Below are 22,502 nucleotides of genomic sequence, written 5' to 3' on the forward strand. Positions count from 1 at the left end.
AATATTCGTATATGTGTTACCAAAAGACCACTTTAACCATTACTAATGATATTAGCATGTGCTATGTAAGCAGCAGACTGCATTTTGTATAATAGTATATTCTTGAATATTATCATAATTACTCATCATTGATGAGTGTCCAAGTCCTGTGAAATGTGCGCCACTTCCAATGAAGCGCTGCCGCTTGTCCATAATTAGCAATGCTGTATAATATGTCAAAATATCACACAAGAGACTCTTAGTATGACAACTAATAGAGGTTTCACAACCTTAATGAATGCTGTTAGCTTAAGGCAAAAACATGATGATGTTTTAAGGTTGTTAGAGGCAGTGTTGGTTTAACAAGGAGGAAGGCTTCATTGATAAGATGGAATCTTACGAGGCATGTGCTTAGTCAGATAATATCGGCAATGAGAGCACGTGCGTGTCTTGTCCAGGTTGGTGACCAATGTCACGATGAAGCAAAACCAGCTGCAATGAAAAGGGATAAAACATTTGTAGACGATATAACTGTTTATATAACAGAAAATATGACAAATCCATTTGACGTTGATAATCTCTCCCGTCAGCATATGAACATTTCAACTGGTCTCCATGCAAGTCACGACATTGAAGATTCACTGTTAAAATCAGTTGAAACTTGAAAAACAAAAACGTCAAAAAAGAAGATATTTGTTGAGTCATCACTATCAACAGACAAAGATCAGGACTGAAGACATTTGAGGATATGAACCCCAAAGTACAACTAAAATGCAAATCTGGGCAAGTTGTAAAAGGTCATTTGATTCCCGAGCTTGTGTTTACCCGTGCATTATCTCTAACTAAATGTAGAGATGACGTATCTGTGGAAACTGTTTCGTCCTATCTAATTTGTCCCATTCCCACTGCATATATTATGACGATGGAGTTATGAGGAAGACAAATAAGTCTGATCTTCCCATGAATTTGAAAATTAAGGAAGGATCAGTCCCTAACATTCCTCCAATCGATCACAGTGCTACCGTACCAATAGGAAATGGCATGATTTCAGTCATTTGATGTTAAAAGGATGTCAACAATTTGAGACTTGGCCAAATCTTACATTATGCAGGCACTCATTTTTAGCCATGGCTTTGTCAGTTTATTTTTGATTTATGAGTTTGACTGTCCCTTTTGGTATCTTTCGTCCATCTTTTACAATCATGCTTTCGATTCACAGACAAGGTTGTTGATGTCTTCGATCGCTTTGACACTAGTACTGAACATTCCATAAAATCAGCAGAGCGACATAGACGATCGGCAACAACTACGAAAAAGTTTCATATCGCTGAAGGCGACCAATCATAGTCAAGTGTTCCGATACAGATGTTCTTGTGCTCTGTTTCATTATTTCAAGATTCTTGTGTCGACTGAACAAATGTGGTTTTTCACGGGGTCAACTAATTGTCTTAGGGACTGTAGAGGGTACATACCAATCCATGAGTTAAGTAAATCTCTTTCACCTTTACTAGCTAACATTCTCCCTGTAGTTCATGCTTGAACTGGTTGTGATACCACTTCTGCTATAATTGGGATTGGCAAAAAGACTGTTTTCAAGTTGATAAGAAAATCTCCGAGTAAGTTTACAAATCTCCAAAACTTTGACAAGATTGCTTTTTCCACATCGTTGTCACCTGCCATAGAGCTTATTTAAAGCTTGTATGACTTAACAGAAAAATTCGCTTCATCACATATTGACTTAAACAAGTTACGTGTTAAACTTGTAACATGCAAAGACTCAAGTGAATCTGCATTCATATTTTGCGGTTATTTCAACAAACGACAATTTGGATGTCCTCACATCTCGATCATCCAAATCCTTTGTCTCCTTATGAAAACGGATGGAAAAGAGTTTACATGGCCCAGATCCATTCTACTTTTTAGGCATGATGAAGTCCGATTTCCTGCAAGATCTAGTATGTTCTTGCACGAGGGAATAAATACGTAGCAAGAAATGTATTTGCCGAGAGCAGCAAATATCTTGCACGGATCTTTGTCCATGTCAGGGCAGTGATACTTGCCGAAATATTTATTCTAAAGAGAACATCAACCTCTAAAAAAGATCAAATGAATGACGTTGATGAAGATGAAAACGATACCATTGACTAATAGCGAAAGAGCATTTGAGCAATGGGGCAATATAAAGTTTAAGTTGCCTCACTGTTATTCAATGTAAATATGAATATTATTACTAGTTTTGTGTTTTGTAATAACTCTACCAAATGGTTGTGTAATTTAGTTCCTTATGCGATTATAGTGGTAGTTAAGAAAAAACCCAAAAAGAAACAACACCTTGCAAATGATCTAAACAAAACAAAAAACAACAAAAAAACAACACCTTGCTAGTGATCTTCGGCCTTGACGTGGTTGGCAAGCTTAAGACAATTAAATCATATTGTATTTATAACTGTCGAACTAACAAGAGACCAAACAAACATTTATTTTTAAATGTGCTGTAAACATGGTAAATATGCGCTTTAGAGCAGTTTTAAGATCTGTTTTAATATAGTTTTATCAATATTTTGTCGGTATAAAAAACAAGCTAGGAGAGACATTAGAACTTAAAAAACTAGTTATATATGTTAATAATATAAAACCAATAGAATTTGTGTGTTTTAAGATGCAAAATTAAATATTACCGAGAGTTTTGCGTCAATATCCGTAAAAATTATAATTTTCACAAAAATACGAGATTTTTTCATTTTTAACACTTTTTAACAAAAAAATATTTCAGAAACAAAAATTAGATAGAATTCAGTTTGTCAAATGATATATTTCATATTATATTGCAGATGAATTTGTTCTTAAACTGCATTTTTCGAACAATATCCGTTTTTTGAAAAATGTGACCATTTCCCAGTTTGACGACCAGGCAATTCTGAATGTACGATAAAAGACCTTTCAAATGATATATCATATAGCCGTGTGTTACGTAGGTGCATTAAAAACCTCCGAATCCTTGTTTTGGCGCTCGCCTATATGTATTGTTTTGTTCTTTAATAAACTCAGAAAAGTAATGAAAACTTTTGACTAATGAAATAACAGTAAAGGGGGAATAACTGAGACAACTTTCATCCATCAGTTGGGAATAAGTCTTAGTTGGTATCAATTATATAAATCATTTTTATTTTAAATTCTCATCACAAGCTTTTTTAATTTCTATGATTTTTTTGATTTTTTTTACAAATATAAGAGTCATGGAAAAGGAACAATAGAACTAGTATTTGCTTCTTGTACTAGTGATTTTGCATGTGCTTGTCATTTTCACCATTTACCAATCAATTTATAAGATTACAAAATTCTTTCAAATCAATTTTGTTACTTAATTATTTTAAAGAAAAAAATATCTAATGATATTTTAGATGAAAATAGGGAAATTTTACAAGATGTAAAAAACTAAAATTACAAAAATACAGAATGCATAGGAAAGTCCCTAATCAAATGACAAAATCAAAAGCTCAAACACAAAACAAATTGGAACAAACAAACTTGACACTGTGGTAACATCCTGAGAAACCTCATTGGCAAATTGAATGATTTGGAACAATGCCTTATATATGAAACATTCATAAGAAGTAGAATATATAAACTTGTGTACAAAACAATGAACAATAAACAGAAAAGAAACGACACCAACTGAATTACAAGCTCCTTACTTGTTTGCTGGCACCAAACCCTCCCCATAACCCGGAACAGTGGTAAAACAGTATAACATAAGACCAAACTATGTTCTGGTACCTTTTCGCGTCTATTTTCACATAAAAAAACAATACATTACATGATGGGAACTAAAACACTTTAAAAGTACACTTACAGATGTCAAAGTAAATGGATGCCATTCAAGCTTTGATATGCTGGGACAATGTAGAAATATATACTGTCCTGGTAACATCTGAAATCCTTTTTTCTGCATTCTTAACTGGTAAACTCTTGATGGATGCTTTACTACCTGAAATCATTAACATTTTAAGTTAAAGTGCTCCTATCATTACATGTCTAAATAAACTTTAACCGTAGACTATTTTTAATGTAACAGCACATATCCTTTTTTTATATCTATAATTACACATTTATTGAAAAAAAAATATGTTATTTTGAACTACAACATTAAATGTCCTTATTTTATCAATATATACCAAATAGCTTGAATTTATATTCACATTCATACATCATTATTATGATTATAACTATGAAATTATACAAAACAAGTGCAAATTTTTTTTAATGGGACCGTAAAGTATCACGAGTGGAAAGATTGGATGACATTAAGTAAAGAGGCATGTTTTCGTTTCAAACTTGTACAGTTCATGTATGAAAAGTTTGTTTCCAAACTAGAAGCATGTGGTTTTTTTCTAGCTTGTTCTGTGCAATGTATAGATCTTTTTTTTCAAAGCTTAAGGTATGTGATTTTTTAAAGTTTATTCATTACAATTTATAAAAAGTTGATGGTAGAGCTCAATGCATGTGTTTTTTAAGTTTGTTCATTGTAATGTATAGAAGTTTGCTTCAATGCTAAAAACATGTTTTTTTAAGCTTGTTCAGCACAATGTTTTGTAAGTTTGTTTCAAAGCTAAAGGTACCAGTATGTTCTTTTCAAGCTTGCTCATTACAATTTATAGACAGTTAATGGCAGAGCTGATGGCATGTTGGATTTAAAGCAAGTGTTCAGTAAAAAGTATGAAAAGTGTTTTGGCATAACTTACTTTGGTGATGACAACTCGCTGCTGACTTCTCACAAATCTTACAATTCTTTCTATTATGTAAATAACCATAGGTCCTATTGTCCACATCCATGCCTACAAATGCATAAATCAATATATAAAAAAAACAAGTAGGGTTTTGAATAATTTCTTCTATTTTAACTACAGGTATTTTTGTTTTTACTGGTTGAAAAAGTAAAAAAAATTTAGATTGAAGTTCTTGAAGCGATTTTGCAGGAGCAATTCATGTGCCATTGTTGAGGCTAAAGATAAAAAATTGACATTCAAATTCATTAGTTGAAAATAAATAGAAAACTCCAATACAAAAAAAAGAAAAAAAACACAACAGCACATAGGCGATGAATGAAATATCACGGATACTATTATTTCTGTAAATTAACAGTTCATATATTGTCAAAAAAAAATGATATCCTAAGATTATCTATCCAAGACATACAGATGGCAGAAGACAGATTTGGCACAAATTTTTACTTTTTTTATTTATGGTTTTCCAAGCCCTTCAAATATATTGTCAGCACAGGAGAGGTGACTACTGGGCTGACAATTAAACTTCTCACAGCAGTGCCATCAATCCATCTATAGACATAACATATACATTATAATTTAGTAATACAGAAAATCTGAAATGCATTTAATCTACATACAAAGCATTGAACGATCCTTGCCAATGAATCCAAATACTTAGAGGGAGAAATCTGTGATAAACTACTGTTGATTCATTTATTTTCTTGGGAACCAATTTTCAGTGATTGAGGAAAACTTGCATTTTTAGTGGATATTTTAATTAATGGTTTGGCCAAAGTCTGCATAAATTTCTTAGGAAATATGTATATGGAAATTCATGGTTCCCTGGTAGTCCAAATAATTATGATGTCTTGGAAGGCTATTTCAAAGTTTTGCTTTGACACCTTCCTGTTGATGTAAGGGGTCAAAGAAAATAAATATAATAGCCTTTCAAGATGTCATCATTATTTGGACAAGGTTCCATGGTAACCACAAAATCTTCAAAATTGATAACCAATGAATAATAATGAATTTGCATAATGTCTCTCTCTTGAATGGGCCGATAAATTTCTCACCTTTGCTGATATTCCCTCAAACTCTGGAATAGGACATCGCATTTGACCAGATGAATCCCTCTTCCCCCAGTTGGACGGGTTGGCAGAACAATTAAGTGGATTGTGCTGCATTACACTAGCAGGTGTTTGTCTTCTTACAATACCTCTGTAAAATAGAAAAAGGTAGAGTAAATATGGCATTTATAAATTGTAACATACAAAAAGTACACATAATATTGAACCTCACACTGCTTTTATCTTCCACAAACAGACAAAAATACAAACAATAAAAAGATTGCCAACAAGATTGATAGGCTACCATACATTGTACATGAAAAATGTAGTGAGATTTATTAAGTTGCTTTTTTTTAACCTTAACCTCTTCCCATGCATCTTAATCAAATATCCAAAACATCACAAACATATGACATAATGTTCCATAGTACAGCTAGGCCCTTGAAGGCTGTGGGAACTAAGTAGTTCAACTACAGTATCACTAGCCTGTCAACACTGAGGTTGTGAGCTTGAATTCTGCATGTGACAGGTGTCTTTAATTTTAATCTTATAAATTGACAAAGATTGCCATTTTTTTTACCAGCAGACATATTACTGTGCAGGCCCTCCAGCTTCCTAGATCAATAACAATGGTATAGCCTAGGGTGCTGACAGTGGCATAAACAATCAACCAATAAATCAATAGTAGGGCTACCATCACACCTTATAAACACAATCAGTGACAACACATCAAGAATCAGGATCAAACTGTTTACACTTCCAATGGCAAGCTAGCTAAATCAGATGTTTGAATACTGTAAATTCAGAAATCATTGCAATGTTTTAGTAATTGCAAAAATTGTAACAGGGTTATCATGGCCATTATTTAAACTTGCATTTTCAAATTTTTCAAATGAATTAAATGTAATTTTTCACAATATTGCAAAAATTAAAATTGCATTTTAGTGAAAATGTCAATAATAAATGCATGTATTATTTCTGAATTTACAGTATGTTTATGGGAATTTATGTTTTAAAACAAGATCTGGTTATTATTGCCAATAAAACAACTGCTCACTAAAGCCTAAATGACAATGATGTAAGCAACTAAAAGTCACCATTTAGCCTTCAACAGTGAAAAAATCCCAAGTTCTGAAATTACTGGGTTTATTTTATGAATATAAAAATGCCTTTTTTCAAGTTTGCAAAAATATAAAATTGCATTTTTAATTTCATACATTCAGTTTGATTTATAATAAGATGATCAACTTGTATTGTGCTCTCTCTCCCAAAATTATTTTCTTAATTTGTGTAAGTTTGAGTTAAATATTACAGTCATGACCTTTGTGACTGATCATCAAATAATTTTTTTTGGATGATGTTAAATATCAGTGATATTTAACATCATCATCCAAAAAAAAATTGCATATTCAGAAAAAATATTTTTTTCTTTTTCTTTTCTACAACATAAAGTGTTTCGTTTGATAACATCCTAAATAGCTTTATAATATATCCTGTTTGTATGAATATATCTATATACATACAATAAGAGCTTTGTACTAAGTACTAACTACTTATGATTGTATTAAAAAGTACTTCAGGATACTAATGTTTAAAGGTTAATAAAATCTGACTAAGTTTACTGAAGAATGATCTGTTTGATGGGATAAAGATCAAATTGTTGCAAATGTGAATCTTCTCTTAAACATTTGCAAAATCACTAAAAAAGTGTATCAATGAACATCAGTTTATTAAAATAAGAAGATGCGGTATGATTGTCAATGAGACAACTCTCAACCAGAGTATTGGATCAAATGACATAAAATTTAACAACTATAGGTCACATAACAGCCTTCAACAATGAGAAAAAAATTCCAAAAGCACATACCACATATAAAAGACCCTGAAATGCTCACAGTAAAGTCAGGAACCTTCTATAAAAGTGCTAGAATAAGCAAAAACTAGTGTTGTCATGTCACTTACTTTAGGTTGCACTAATGGATTTTAAATATTATTTCAAAGTTTATCTCTCTTATAAGCATGATAAGGTCATTTATCTTAGGTCGATTTAAGGCTGACCATTAAATTATGGCAAAAAATGAATTAAATACTGGAAAAATAACTAACTAATTTTTGTGATCTCCCCAAGTAGAAAAATACCCAGCAACTCAAATATATCTTGGGTTTTTCTTTATTTAAATGCATCAAGCTAAATCTAAGAATCGCAAGAAAAGAAAGGACTAATTGCAAAATAATGTATTTACAGTACACATTTTTTTTAGTTTGGATGATAAAGTCAATCATTATGGCTTTCTCTGATAATAAAAAAAAATTAAGAACTTAATTTATCTTTAAGTTAAATCAATAATTCTTTTCCAACAAAAGTAGTACCATACAAAACTATGAAAATTTTAATTCAGCTGCAAATATAACTTTTTCCATTTTTCATCTCCCATTACAAATGAAAATAAGATGTGCTATAATTCTCAATGACACAACTATCCACCAGAGCAGGGTTTTCAAGTCTCACACAATTAGCATTAGACTTACATGATTTCATAGATATAGGAAGATGTTTGATTGGCACCATCTTGTTTTGAACTACTGTAAGTTCAGAAATTAATGCGAGGTTTTTATTATTGCGAAAAATGCGACAGAGTTGTAAACGCAATTATTTAAACTAGCATTTTGAAATACTTTGTATGAATTAAACCTGATTTTTCTCAAAACCGTAATAATTAAAATCGCATTTAAGTCAAAAATGACAAAATCGCAATAATAAATGCACGCAATAATTTCTGAATTCACAGTATTGTTTTTTTCTCTTTGATCTTAACAATTTAGGCCAAATCTCATACTTCGTGAAAACATGGCAGTACTGACAAAGACCAAAGGACAAAGAATATATGTTTCTTGAGTAGATTTCCAATGTATGAGTTTAGAAAAAGGATATTTCAAAAGATAATTATTATACTTACTCAAATCCATGTACAACCAGTCCGATGAAGAATAACACAAATAAATGATGAGTGAACCAAAATACTTCAAAATACGATCGCCTGAAATATCAAACAAATATTGATGTTATCAAATGATTCAAAACATAATCATGTGATACAGTAATGAAAATAGTGCAATTTAAGATTACAAAGATAGCACCCCACTTTTATCCCTCTGAGTTAATTATAATAGACAACTTTAGAGTTCAATGCATATTCGTCAAAAACTCTGGTTTTAGTGACCATCATTTGTGCGTTTAGGGGCTTCGTCACTTCCATTCTAATGTTGAGCGAGTGGATGGAAAACTATAATTCTATATTGTACGAATTATTCGGCAAATTGAATTCTCAAAATTGACAATCTGCACTGCTGTCATTAGGGAATTGTCATTAAGTACCTACAGAACAACAATTATTTCTAGTTTATCCTGCACAACAACAATCACTAAGACGCTTGATGAACGTTTATAGTGTAGGGATACAGGCAAGCCCCTCTATCTGGTAAATGAAGTCATAAAGGTGCACACAATTGAAAAGTTTTTCCCAGTGACGGATGAACTCCGAAGTGGTCTATTGATAAACATGTTTCTAAATGCTTCTGTGTCAACATTTATAAATTAATTTCGAGAGTGACTTATATCAAGGTCATAAGTGTTTGAATGATTTTACGTCTGAGGCTACAAGATTCTATTTTAGAAAGTTTAACATAAGACTATGGGCAAAGGTCAGGGTTCCTGGAGTACAGTTCCTAACTTCTAGTGACATCTATATATCTATTCTGTGGTTTTAACAAATGAATAAACATGTACTGACCTAATGAGTTCTGTAGCTGCCGATACCATTATGATTAATGATAATGTTATAACTATTCCTGATACGCCAGCTAAAAACCTCAATGTTGCTAGAATAGGGTCCTAAAATAGAAACAGATACTGTAAATTCAGGTACTGTGGATTCATAATTATTCGTTGGACACCAATTTTCATGGTTTTTCGTGCGTAAAGGTAAACCACAAATTCAAATGTTCAACGAATGACATATTTTTTATAGGCCTTGTATGAAGATATTTAAATAAAACCACAAAATTAAATACCAACGAAAATGCAAGTTATCCTCAATCCACAAATTAAATTGACACCCATGGAAATAAATTAATTCATTGTATGTACATGCATAAATTTTTGTTAACCACTAAATACTGATATAAATGTGAAATATAATTAAAGGGATTGCAAAAAAATGTAGACGAATATCACTACTGACATAATCAATGCAATAACTGAAATTTTGCTTTAAGTTGACCTCCATATACATGATATATCTTTGATTTAGATTCCTTCCATTTTCAAACCAAGCGCAGTTAAAAAGACATAAGACCACTGCAAAATGACCAATCAATTACCAGAAAACTTTATGATCGCAATGATCTCTGCCAGTCTCTACTTTATATGGATCAGGTTACATGCAAGCGGTACATCAATGAATTTTAAAACACCCCTTATTTCAAAATTTTGCAATGTTTAATTTATTCCAATATTAATCATGTTAGTGGTGACGTCCAAAATGGTTACTTATAATGAATTTTTACAGGGTGCTGAAATTAAAGAATAGAAAATAATAGGCAAAAAAGATAAAGATTAGAGAATAATGTCCTAAAATACAGAAATGGAAGACAATCATTAATACAAAAGTCTTATACCGTAGGTTCTCTGATTGGGTTGAGAAATATAGAAGAATTCCCACTTCCTAAACCACTTAGAACTCGTAGAAGTTCTCGATCTGGTGTTGGGCTGTCATAAGCCTCAGCATATCTCTCAACATTAAAAACATGGGCACCAACATGAATTACTGTAAATATAAACATTAAAAACATGGGCACCAACATGAATTACTGTAAATATAAATGTAAAGTGTGGATTCATTATTATTCTTTGGATACCATTTTTTGTGTATTTCCTTGGTCCAGTTGAACCAAGAAAAAAAAAAGTTCAACAAAATATATAATTTTCTATATGATTGTATGCATGCAGATTTCTGTAAAACCCCAAAATCAAATATCCATGAAAATGCATTTTTTATATATTCATAAAATATAAAAAAGAAGATGTGGTATGATTGCCAATGAGAAAACTTTCCACAAGAGACAAATAACACAGAAATTAACAACTATAGGTCACTGTAAGGCAGTAGTTAGTCATTCTAAAAACATATACTGGAATGAAAATTTATATAAGTTTCTGCACCAATTTATGTCACATTTACAACATTATTTTCTCTGTGTGTCAGATATATTATGGAAGATAATACTGATCATGAATAACAAATTTTCATAGTTTTAATCCTTGAAAAATTACAAATAAGCATGTGCATGATGTGGCACTTTTAACTACTCTTCTGTTGTGAAATAAAATAACTAGTTAAATTTAATACGTTAAGTGATATACATGATATAGAGCCCCATTGTTTTTCATGTTAATTTCTGCAATTTCAAGAATTCATGGTTATTTCATCTAAAACCAATGGCTAAAGCTATAAAAACTTACCTGAAAATTAGGCTAAAAAACGACTTAGGCTATGAAATCTTGCATGTAATAAGGCAAATCAACTTTAAAGGCAATAAAAACTTACCTGTCATCAGACAAATCATATAGGCAATATAGCGATGGAATGTGATATGTTTGTCTAGCTGCCTCCGTATATTTCTGTTACAACATTTCTGTAAAGATAAAAACATTGCTTATTTACATCTTTAAAAATGCTAATGAAAATAAAAATTTATCAATTTATCAATTATCTTCAGTTAGTTATGAGGCTTTCAAAATCTGTTTTTTAAAAGTCCAACTCTAAAATATTTTGAATATATATTTGGGTTCTTAACAATGGTGAAACATGAAGACCACAATAAAATCTGAAACATGCGGTAATTAATGGGAGTTGTAGTTTTTATTTTAATATCGTTTAAAAAAAATAATTATCCTGCAATCAGCCAACTAATGTACAATTAACAGGTACACAACTAAATTTTTGCTTTATTTGTACTTGATAATTGTGTCTTTTTGGTCCCTTGTGGAGAGTTGTCTCATTGGCAATCATACCACATCTTCCTTTTTTATATTGTCTACAAATATCAAATTTATTTGCACTCACTGCGAAACAGGAGAAAAGCTTGGCAAGCCTCCCTTTTCATTCTGTTTCTAAAGCTCATACAAATAAATTTCAAGTTTTCCAACAATGTCAATGTTTTTTAAAATGTGATAAAAGATAAATTGAAAATGTCCTATATGTCAATGCCCTGTATATGAGCTACGTTGGATAGAAATCGACCTTGTGCAAACCAAAATCAATACCTCTGTTAACCTATTTTGGGTTGAAATAATTTCTACGGAAAGTCTGTAATTATTCCAAAAGTAGGTTTTCATAAGAAGATATATAACCCTTTAAAACGGACCAAAATGCATCTTTTATATCTTAATTATTCCAAAATCGATCAAAGTCTTATACATGTATCTATGTACATGCACTTGCATAAGGTCGATTCTATCCGACGCAGCTCATATCTTGCAGGCAAAGCAATAAGACCAAGCTCCCTGTGGAAATTTTTTTTGAATTCATAATGCATGAGTTTAATGTAATTCAAATTTGTATTTGGATCTTTAATCTTTATTTTCTAGACAGTAGATCACCCTATTTACCTGAAATGATCCTCTTAGAAATGACACTAAGTTTCTACAGACAGGAAGAAGAATAAGCATACAGTTCAGGTTAAGTGCAGCTGCACTAGCTCTGGCCCAGGCCAAGGCAGGCTGAAAAATATAATGGTATATATGCACACTGTTTATGCTGTAGGGCATAATATTGTGTATGTAACTATATTTAGTAAGATTTCACCATTTAGTATATAAATAAGGAGTGGTGGTCATAATGTTTGCCAATGAGAAAAATTATCCAACAAAGTTCTTTCAAATGAAGTGCATGTACATGAAAGCATTTGTTCTCTTTACTAGTTTTATTCCAAAATGTATATTGGTACCCCATAATTAGTATTCTTCCATAATAATAACCAAGTCTAACAATAAGTTATTGAGAGAGCTAATTTATTTCATTTTTAGAAAGAAAAAGCCACAGTTCATAAAAAAGTGAATATTATGTTTTCTTATCATCACACGTCAAAGTCTTGTTTTCAAACTTTACTTTTTTGCATCCACAATAAGTTCATACTATTCATTAAATTAGATATTTTGTACATACATGTACATGTACATGTAAATTGTTTGCACTTACCCCAAGTATTTTCCTTGTGTAGTAATATTCATCAGACTGGTCAAATCTAAAGTAGGTCACTGTGAAATAGATGATGTTGGCAATGATCCAAACAGACTGAAAAATATAAACAAAACTAGGTTACAGTGACAATGAAATTGAAAATGGAAATGGAAAATGTGTCAAAGAGACAACAACCCAACAACAGCCAAAGGCCCTAGAATGGGTTTTAAACGCAGTCACAACTATTTATGACACTTTGTAAAATTTTAATACAGATTCATTTAACTTTCTGTTTAGAAATAGATGGCAAAGATAAGAGATTGGTAACTATAAAATCAGCACTTTTTCGTTTTATAAAGGGGCATAACTCTAGAACGATAAAAGTGACATCACCAAAAATCTAACTCAATCTGTGTTCTGTGGTAATAAGCATTGCATATGTATGGGTTTCATAACACTTCGTCAAGGCAAACTAAAGTAAGGGAATGAAACTTTTAAAAATTCAGCAATTCTTACCATTTATAATGGGGCATAACTCTAGAATGGTTAAAGTGACGAAACCAAAATTCAAACTCATTCATTCTGTGTTTTGTGGTAATAAGCATTGTGTATATGTTTCATAACATTTGGTTAGTTCACATGGTTCAGGCAAAGTTAAACTAAAGTTAGAGTTCGGAAAAAATTTGTGGACGTAATATACATGTATATATGTACGCATGTAAAGACAGACAAGGGTAAAACTTAATGCCCCCCCTCTGCTACAGCAGGGGCATCATAAAACAAAAAACTGACAATTGTTGAAAAGCATCATGGTTTGGACCCTGCAAGATTTCTTTTGAGTTTTAGATTCAACCAAGCATTTGCATAAATTTGAAAATGCTTGAATCAAATCAGGAACATGACAGTTGTTTAAATTTGATGAAGTTGTGGTGTCATTCCGGCAAGTTCTTTAAATGGACGAGGATTAATATTGGAGAAAACTGCAAAATATTGAATGTCGATTTGAGAACCAAAATAAAGAAGTAGATATTAAAGGGGCATAAATTAAGTTGTCAATTTGGGATCTTTTTTCATCATGGTGTCAGATTTGGATGTCAATTTTAAGAACAGTCACTTTGAATAAAGGCGTTGATCTGAGTCTTGAATATAATCTGAATGAAATACGGGAAATAAAATTCTTGCATCATTTACATTGTACATAAATGTACAAAAACAGTTATTCAATGACTTCCTTAAGCATGTTAAGATAACATACTGATAACATACTATTTCAACTCTTATCAGATTGTTTAAACAAATATAACTTAAAAGATATAGAAATTTTGATTTACGTAGGAACTGTTTTTATTCAGAGTTATACTTCCGAGTTAAAATCAGAAGTTTTGACTTAAAGCCATAATACATGACAGACACAAAACAAAAACAAAAGGACATTAATATTAGGCAATAAATATATTCCAATGCAGGTCAATTCAAAGTCCCCAGTCCTCATGCAGTTCTTTAATTTTCTGTTAAAAGGAATCAATGGTCACAATGGTTTACTTTTATAAATTGTTATTTGGATGGAGAGTTGTCTCATTGGCACTCACACCACATCTTCCTATATCAAGTGTGTTTGTATTATGATCTTACAAATGAACAACATTTTATCTTTATCAGTTTAATATAAATTGTATATATATATTTTTATTTATTAAATAAAAAATCTACTTTTTCTAATAAAAATAATAATTCCACATTAATATGTAAGAAAAATTGAATTTTCAACTTCAAATTTTGGCAGTTTTTTCCTTTTACATTCTATCTTCTTTAAATTTATATTCTAAAATATCTCCTATTTTTCAAAAATTAAATTGAAGTCAATTTTAATTTACTACACAATAAATTTTGTTATTATATTTTTTTCTAAATTTGAAAGCTCGCTACTTTTCTACTACAATATTTTTATATTAATACCACAGGAAATTACCTATCACTACATACAATTATCTATTAAAAACAATAAACCGATTATCAGCAGGATGCAGCACAAGCAGATATACAAAATTGTTTTCCGAAAAAAAAAACCTTCCTCTTGAATCACTTCAATCAACATTTTGATTTAATAATATATGTAGTTGCAATGTCAGTCATATTTATTGTGATTTTTTGTTGTCACAAAAAGCCTTTTTTTTTGTTTGCCTAGTGTGTTTTTTGAAATTCCATACAGACATGAAAGAAAAGGCCATGAATCATACATGGATTGTACAAGTATACTAAACAGAAAATTAAGCCGTCTTTAGCAATAGTGGGAATAAAATGTTTTTCATTTCAAAGACAAAGTCTTCATGTTATAGTTTGGCGTTCAGCACTTAGCAAAAAACAAAACTACAATTTGGCCTTCGACATACAGGAGCCTGTAAATCAGTGGTTGTCGTTTGTTTATGTGTTACATATTTGTTTTTCCTTCATTTTTTTACATAGATAAGGCCGTTAGTTTTCTCATTTGAATTGTTTTACATTGTCTAATCAGGACCTTTTATAGCTTACTATGCGGTATGGGCTTTGCTCATTGTTGAAGGCCGTACAGTGACCTATAGTTGTTTTATGTCTGTTTCATTTTGGTCTTTGTGGATAGTTGTCTCATTGGCAATCATACCACATCTTCTTTTTTATATGTACATGTAGTGTTCAAGCTTTATAGATGATTTCAATCATAGATCTTTTAAAAATTCTGATAATTTAAGAAAGTGGTTGGATTGTCACAGAATAGAAGTTCCTTTATAACATAAGTTCCAAAGGAAACAATATTCTGGAATATTATTTCCACAGGAATAAATATTACAGTAAATGTTCCTAACGGAATAAATGGTATAGATTATTTGTTCCAACAGGAACATAAATTATGACATTGTTTATAACAAAGTTTCCAGTGGAACTTCTGTTAGGCGGAACAAATATACTTTGACAGGATTAGGTTTGAGCAAGTATTTGTATAGTTAGTTTAACTATACAAATCCTTGGTTTGAGGGTCCTTTGAAATTTCTTTTTTTAATTCTTTAATTTTCTTTTAGGTAATTATTTCTCTCTTTTTCTTAACTCTTTTAGTGACAAGTTCTTTTTCTTTATCACAAGAATGGCAAATTCTCTAGTCTGTAAACACCCTTAAATATTGGTGAAATCATGTTACCAAAAACCTTTCTTTAGACAATTTTGCAATTGGGGTACCGGTTAAGTCTGTTATTTATTGTCTCTTATTTAGTACATTGGCAATATTTTTTTACAAATTGCAAACAATAAAACACCCTTAAGTTATGTAAACCCTTGATCATTACCCCTGACAAAAATATTCAAAGCATCTATATCAACAGCAAGACAAATCCTTCGACCTTGTCAAGAGTGACTCTTGACCTGCAATGTACATGTATTAAAGCTTAAATGATATCAATACTTTATACATTTGTGCATGTATCCATGTAGAATATATAAACTTTTTTTTTAAATAAATGAAGTTAAAAATTCCAATTTTATGTAATAGATCAACATTTATATTTTGTTTTACTATCTTACTAATTACATAATTAGTCATAGGTATTAAGGCTAATATTTACATTATTATTATAATATACAATCTTGTATAATTATGTTCTTGCCTGTTACAATGTATCTAATGGAAGTGAAACTATAGACCATAAACATTGATAAATGCACATACCACTGTGATCCATCTTGGGAGATCATTCAACACCCTCGCCATGGCTAATGTATCATTTCAACTTCCTAAATCCATCGTGATATCCTGTTGTCTTGATATGTACATGTACAGTAAGGTGTTATCATTAATACAGTCACACACTGTATCTCGATTTCTCCTACTTCCCGAATGTTACGTCTCATTTAGCTTGAAATTAATCAGATCTATACATTTCTAAAGTGGGGTTTTTGTGTTTACTTAATGTGTTCTTAAAATAACTATGTATTTTATATTTATAACGTGTTTTTATGCTACTTTTGATTGATATATCTGTGACAACTTGCATGTGACATTGTTTACAATTACACCAAAGAACGCCTCTAAAGGGAGATTATAATTTGTAAAAAGTTTATTTGGCGGGAAACTGATAATTTTATACTTACAACTTACCAGGAACAAACATTTATGTTATCTCCTCTTATATTTAATGCTGTTCCCTCAGTTTTAGTTTGTTACCCCAATTTTGTTTTTTTGTCCATAGATTTACGACTTTTGAACAGCGGTAACCGTATACTACTGTTGCCTTTATTTAGATATATATACTGGTCCCATAACTTACCAAAAAAAAAATTTTTGACATTATTATTCTCATGGTTTTTTTTTTGTTGTTGTTTTTTTTTTTTTTTTTTTTTTTTTTTGTTTTTTTTTTTTTTTTTACCTTTTATCATGTGTCCTGGATTATTTAATCACTGAAATTGATATTATTGTATAATGAGATACCGAGTGCCGCTGTGTCACACAGCAATTTGTGTGAGACTCACACATTTTCATGCTCACTCTGACAGCATTTTTTTCTTGTAATCTTTACAATTCAGGCACAAACTTACGCAGTTGCTTCATGAAAACAGCCCTGCCTCTCATGATTCCTTGCAGTCCTTAGGCAATATGAAACCCTAATCTTTGATATCTTCACATGATGGAATAACATATACTGAAAATTTATGGTCTTGAAATCTGTTTTCATATACTTCGTTTTTCATTATCAAGACATTTCTTGGAAATGATTATATGTTTTTTTTTCTAATGTCTCCGTTTTGTGATAAACAAGGAATGATAACTAATTATAATCATTAATTTTCAAAATTTAAAATTGGTTAGAAAAAGAGTATGATGCACATGCGCACCTGTCTCAGATTTTTTCCCCTTTATATGTACACCTTATAAAAATAATCTGAGACAATTGCCTGTGGTATGATGCTATCAATAATCCTTGTTTCAAATACCAGTAAATTCAAAAAATGTTAGAGACTTAAACACTGTCTCTGAAAAAGTGTGTATACTCAACACCAATTTTATAGATATGGCCTCAGATTATTACAGAAGGTTTTTTTTATCAAAAGTTTCTATTGCTTTGGTCGGGTTGCTGTCTCTTTGACACATCCCCCCCCCCCCCATTCCATTCTCAATTTTAGTCTTTTTATTGTTAGAAATAGATTCATCATTTAATTCTGATAAAGTGAGTGAGAAATTGCATCTTGATCTCATATATAAAAGGACAAATAGTAACTTTTTCTGTAATACTAATAAGTATAAACTAGAGGCTCTAAAGAGCCTGTGTCGCTCACCTTGGTCTATGTGAATATTAAACAAAGGACGCAGATTGATTCATGACAAAATTGTGTTTTGGTGATGGTGATGTGTTTGTACATCTTAATTTACTGAACATTCTAGCTGCTTACAATTATCTCTACCTATAATTAACTTGGCCCAGTAATTTCAGAGGAGAAGATTTTTGTAAAACATTACTTAGATTTACGAAAAATGGTTAAACATTGACTATAAAGGGCAATAACTCCTAAACGGGTCAACTGACCATTTCGGTCATGTTGACTTATTTGTAAATCTTACTTTGCTGAACATTATTGCTGTTTACAGTTTATCTCTATCTATAATAATATTCAAGATAATAACCAAAAACAGCAAAATTTCCTCAAAATTACTAATTCAGGGGCAGCAACCCAACAATGGGTTGTCCAATTCATCTGAAAATTTCAGGGCAGATAGATCTTTACCTGATGAACAATTTAATACCGAGTCAGATTTGCTCTAAATGCTTTGGTTTTTGAGTTATAAGCCAAAAACTGCATTTTACCCCTATGTTCTTTTTTTAGCTGTGGCAGCCATCTTGGTTGGTTAGCAGTCACGCAAAACATTTTTTAACCTAAATACCTCAATGATAGTTGTGGCCAAGATTGGTTAAATTTGGCCCAGTTGTTTCAGAGAAGATTTTTGTAAAAGATTACTAAGATTTGTGAAAAATGGTTAAAAATTGACTATAAAGGGCAATAACTCCTAAACGGGTCAACTGACCATTTCGGTCATGTTGACTTATTTGTAAATCTTACTTTGCTGAACATTATTGCTGTCTACAGTTTATCTCTATCTATAATAATATTCAAGATAATAACCAAAAACAGTAAAATTTCCTTAAAATTACCAATTGAGGGGCAGCAACCCAACAATGGGTTGTCGGATTCATCTCAAAATTTCAGGGCAGATAGATCTTTACCTGATGAACAATTTAACACCGTCAGATTTGCTCTAAATGCTTTGGTTTTTGAGTTATAAGCCAAAAACTGCATTTTCCCCCTATGTTCTATTTTTAGCCATGGCGGCCATCTTGGTTGGTTGGGCGGGTCTTCAGACACAATTTTCAAACAAGATACCCCAATGATGATTTTGGCCAAGTTTGGTTAAATTTGGCCCAGCAGTTTCAGAGAAGAAGATTTTTGTAAAACATAACTAAGATTTACGAAAAATGGTAAAAAATTGACTATAAAGGGCAATAACTCCTAAATGGGTCAACTGACCATTTCGGTCATGTTGACTTATTTGTAAATCTTACTTTGCTGAACATTATTGCTGTTTATAGTTTATCTCTATCTATAATAATATTCAAGATAATAACCAAAAACAGCAAAATTTCCTCAAAATTACTAATTCAGGGGCAGCAACCCAACAATGGGGTTGTCGGATTCATCTCAAAATTTCAGGGCAGATAGATCTTTACCTGATGAACAATTTAACACCGTCAGATTTGCTCTAAATGCTTTGGTTTTTGAGTTATAAGCCAAAAACTGCATTTTACCCCTATGTTCTATTTTTAGCCATGGCGGCCATCTTGGTTGGTTGGGCGGGTCTTCGGACACAATTTTCAAACAAGATACCCCAATGATGATTTTGGCCAAGTTTGGTTAAATTTGGCCCAGCAGTTGCAGAGGAGAAGATTTTTGTAAAACATAACTAAGATTTACGAAAAATGGTAAAAAAACCATTTCGGTCATGTTGACTTATTTGTAAATCTTACTTTGCTGAACATTATTGCTGTTTATAGTTTATCTCTATCTATAATAATATTCAAGATAATAACCAAAAACAGCAAAATTTCCTCAAAATTACTAATTCAGGGGCAGCAACCCAACAATGGGTTGTCGGATTCATCTCAAAATTTCAGGGCAGATAGATCTTTACCTGATGAACAATTTAACACCGTCAGATTTGCTCTAAATGCTTTGGTTTTTGAGTTATAAGCCAAAAACTGCATTTTACCCCTATGTTCTATTTTTAGCCATGGCGGCTATCTTGATTGATTGGGCCGGTCACCGGACACAATTTTTAAACTAGATACCCAAATGATGATTGTGGCCAAGTTTGGTTAAATTTGGTCCAGTAGTTTCAGAGGAGAAGATTTTTGTAAAAGTTAACGACGACGACGACGGACGACGACAGACGACGGACGACGGACGACGGACGCAAAGTGATGGGAAAAGCTCACTTGGCCCTTCGGGCCAGGTGAGCTAAAAAGAAGATGTGGTATGATTGCCGTGAACTCTCCACAAGAGACCAAAATGACACAGAAATTTAAAAAAACAATAGGTCACCGTACGGTTATTATATGTCAGTTCATTCATCGCAAAGTTTGTTGAGCCAAAGTTTTTTACAGCAGGAATTACTTGATAGAATGACTTCTCATCGTGTATTGTTGTTGTTGTTGACCTTTGATTTTCTTGAAAATTTCCAATAATAGTCCTACCATTTCAAAATATTTGGGAGGGGGCTCGAAAGAAAAATGGTGTCCTGCATTTTATTTTAGTTGTAATTTCTGTCCTGCCTTTTTATTTTTCACTTTATTCGGCCCTGCCTTTATTATTAGCTTATCCTGACTTTTTTTTTTACATACATTGTCATTCTCCTGCTTCTTTTTTTGAAAAGTGTATCATCCTGCTTTTTTTAACTCAAAACTCCTGTCCTGCTTATTATTTTCAAATTTCATCCGAGCAACCATGCCCCCTTCCCATAAAAATCAAATGGTAGCTCACTAAGTGCTTACAGGTTGTCTTTCTGTTAACATCTACAATGCAATTTTCCATAGAAATTCCTTTCACGGCTAAAACTGTGACACTTTTATTAGGAAGTTTAAAAAAAATGTATACATGGAAGTTTGACGGGATTTCTCTCTCTCTCTCTCTTTATGATTATTATCTAGTTTGACATACGACATTATATTTTATATAGACACTTGCAATTGTGTCTGTTGTTAAAAACTATATTTGTTGTGATTTAACCGCCTCAGTGTTCTCATGGGAGGTGTGTTCGCCTTCGGTGCAGGTCGAGTTGGGGGTTTGGGGGGGGGGGGGTGTAAAAAGTCTGGCTGGGCAACAAACGACTTTAAAATTAGACAAAATTTAAATAGTTTTAGAAAATTAGAAAATAATTTAAATAGTTTTAGAAAGACTGATTGACTCTGATTCAGAATAATGTGTCACGGTTTAATATAGAGAACATATCTCCCTGCATACCCAATTTACTTTGTGAACTAGGGTTAATTTTGCATATCGCATTATAAAGTTTTCGTCCCAAAGATGAATTTAATTAGTAACTGGACATTAAAGGCCATCATCATCAATTTGTTGACTTTAGATTTCTTTAACATATTTTTTACCATTGACTCTGACCTTGTTTTAGATCGAATGTTATATTCTGAATGACATCCAGAGACGTGGCATGAAGAGTCTATTTATCATTTATAAATACAAACTTGGATTTTTTTTACTCTTGACAAAGTTAGATAAGTTGTAATACGGAAACATCCTCTTGTTAAATTTGATGATAGATTAAGAAATGACGACAACCAATAATTTATAACTAACATACGTTCTTGCTACAACAGAAATACGTCTATTGATAGTAAATGTATGAAAAATAAAAGGAAATAGATATGATTTCCCTTAGATAAAATCACAGGCACTTGTCTCAGAATTGTTTCCCCCTAAATACCTTAATATGGAAATTTTTATCTGAGAAGTGCCTGTGGATAAAAAAATGTTTTTTTTAATTAAATTAGCAATATTTATAGATTATCGTTGATTATCTCAACGAGATTGATTTTCTCGCTTGAGCTGGTACAGCGAAAGTGAGAAAAGCAATCGAGTTGAGATGACAAATGATAATCTGTCAGTTATGTATCGCTATTTTACCTATGACGACGTTGTCAATTTCAATGTCAATTTCGTTAGCAACAGTTACACCACGTGGCCTCCTTAGTTTCTAGCGATAATTTTATATTGGCATTGCCAGACAAACATTTGTTGTTCTAAGGGGAAGACAAGTTGATTGATTGTCGTTTGCTTAACATCCAGTGGTTAGAATTTCATGAATTTTCCGGACAAGAATAAATTAACAAAAAGTACACATGCAGGTCCTGTAAAATGAATCT

The 22,502-nt window shown here is 31.7% G+C and overlaps 1 protein-coding gene across 1 annotated transcript in view; it reads right to left on the minus strand.

Annotated features, from left to right (window-relative positions):
- LOC134686831 (cytochrome b-245 heavy chain-like) overlaps positions 1-17,100 on the minus strand; it is a 28,510-nt gene extending 11,410 nt beyond the window's left edge. The window contains exons 1-10 of the mRNA XM_063546635.1: positions 16,748-17,100; positions 13,072-13,167; positions 12,483-12,593; positions 11,419-11,506; positions 10,490-10,638; positions 9,604-9,704; positions 8,770-8,850; positions 5,819-5,963; positions 4,722-4,814; positions 3,833-3,967 (exon numbers count right to left, since the gene is read on the minus strand). Coding sequence (XP_063402705.1) covers positions 3,833-3,967; positions 4,722-4,814; positions 5,819-5,963; positions 8,770-8,850; positions 9,604-9,704; positions 10,490-10,638; positions 11,419-11,506; positions 12,483-12,593; positions 13,072-13,167; positions 16,748-16,789 — 1,041 coding nt within the window. The 5' untranslated portion in view covers positions 16,790-17,100. The remainder of the gene's footprint in view (positions 1-3,832; positions 3,968-4,721; positions 4,815-5,818; positions 5,964-8,769; positions 8,851-9,603; positions 9,705-10,489; positions 10,639-11,418; positions 11,507-12,482; positions 12,594-13,071; positions 13,168-16,747) is intronic.
- Between the last annotated feature and the right edge of the window lie 5,402 nt (positions 17,101-22,502).

Source organism: Mytilus trossulus, chromosome 10, assembly GCF_036588685.1.
Source record: "Mytilus trossulus isolate FHL-02 chromosome 10, PNRI_Mtr1.1.1.hap1, whole genome shotgun sequence".
NCBI classification, from domain to species: Eukaryota; Metazoa; Mollusca; class Bivalvia; order Mytilida; family Mytilidae; genus Mytilus; species Mytilus trossulus.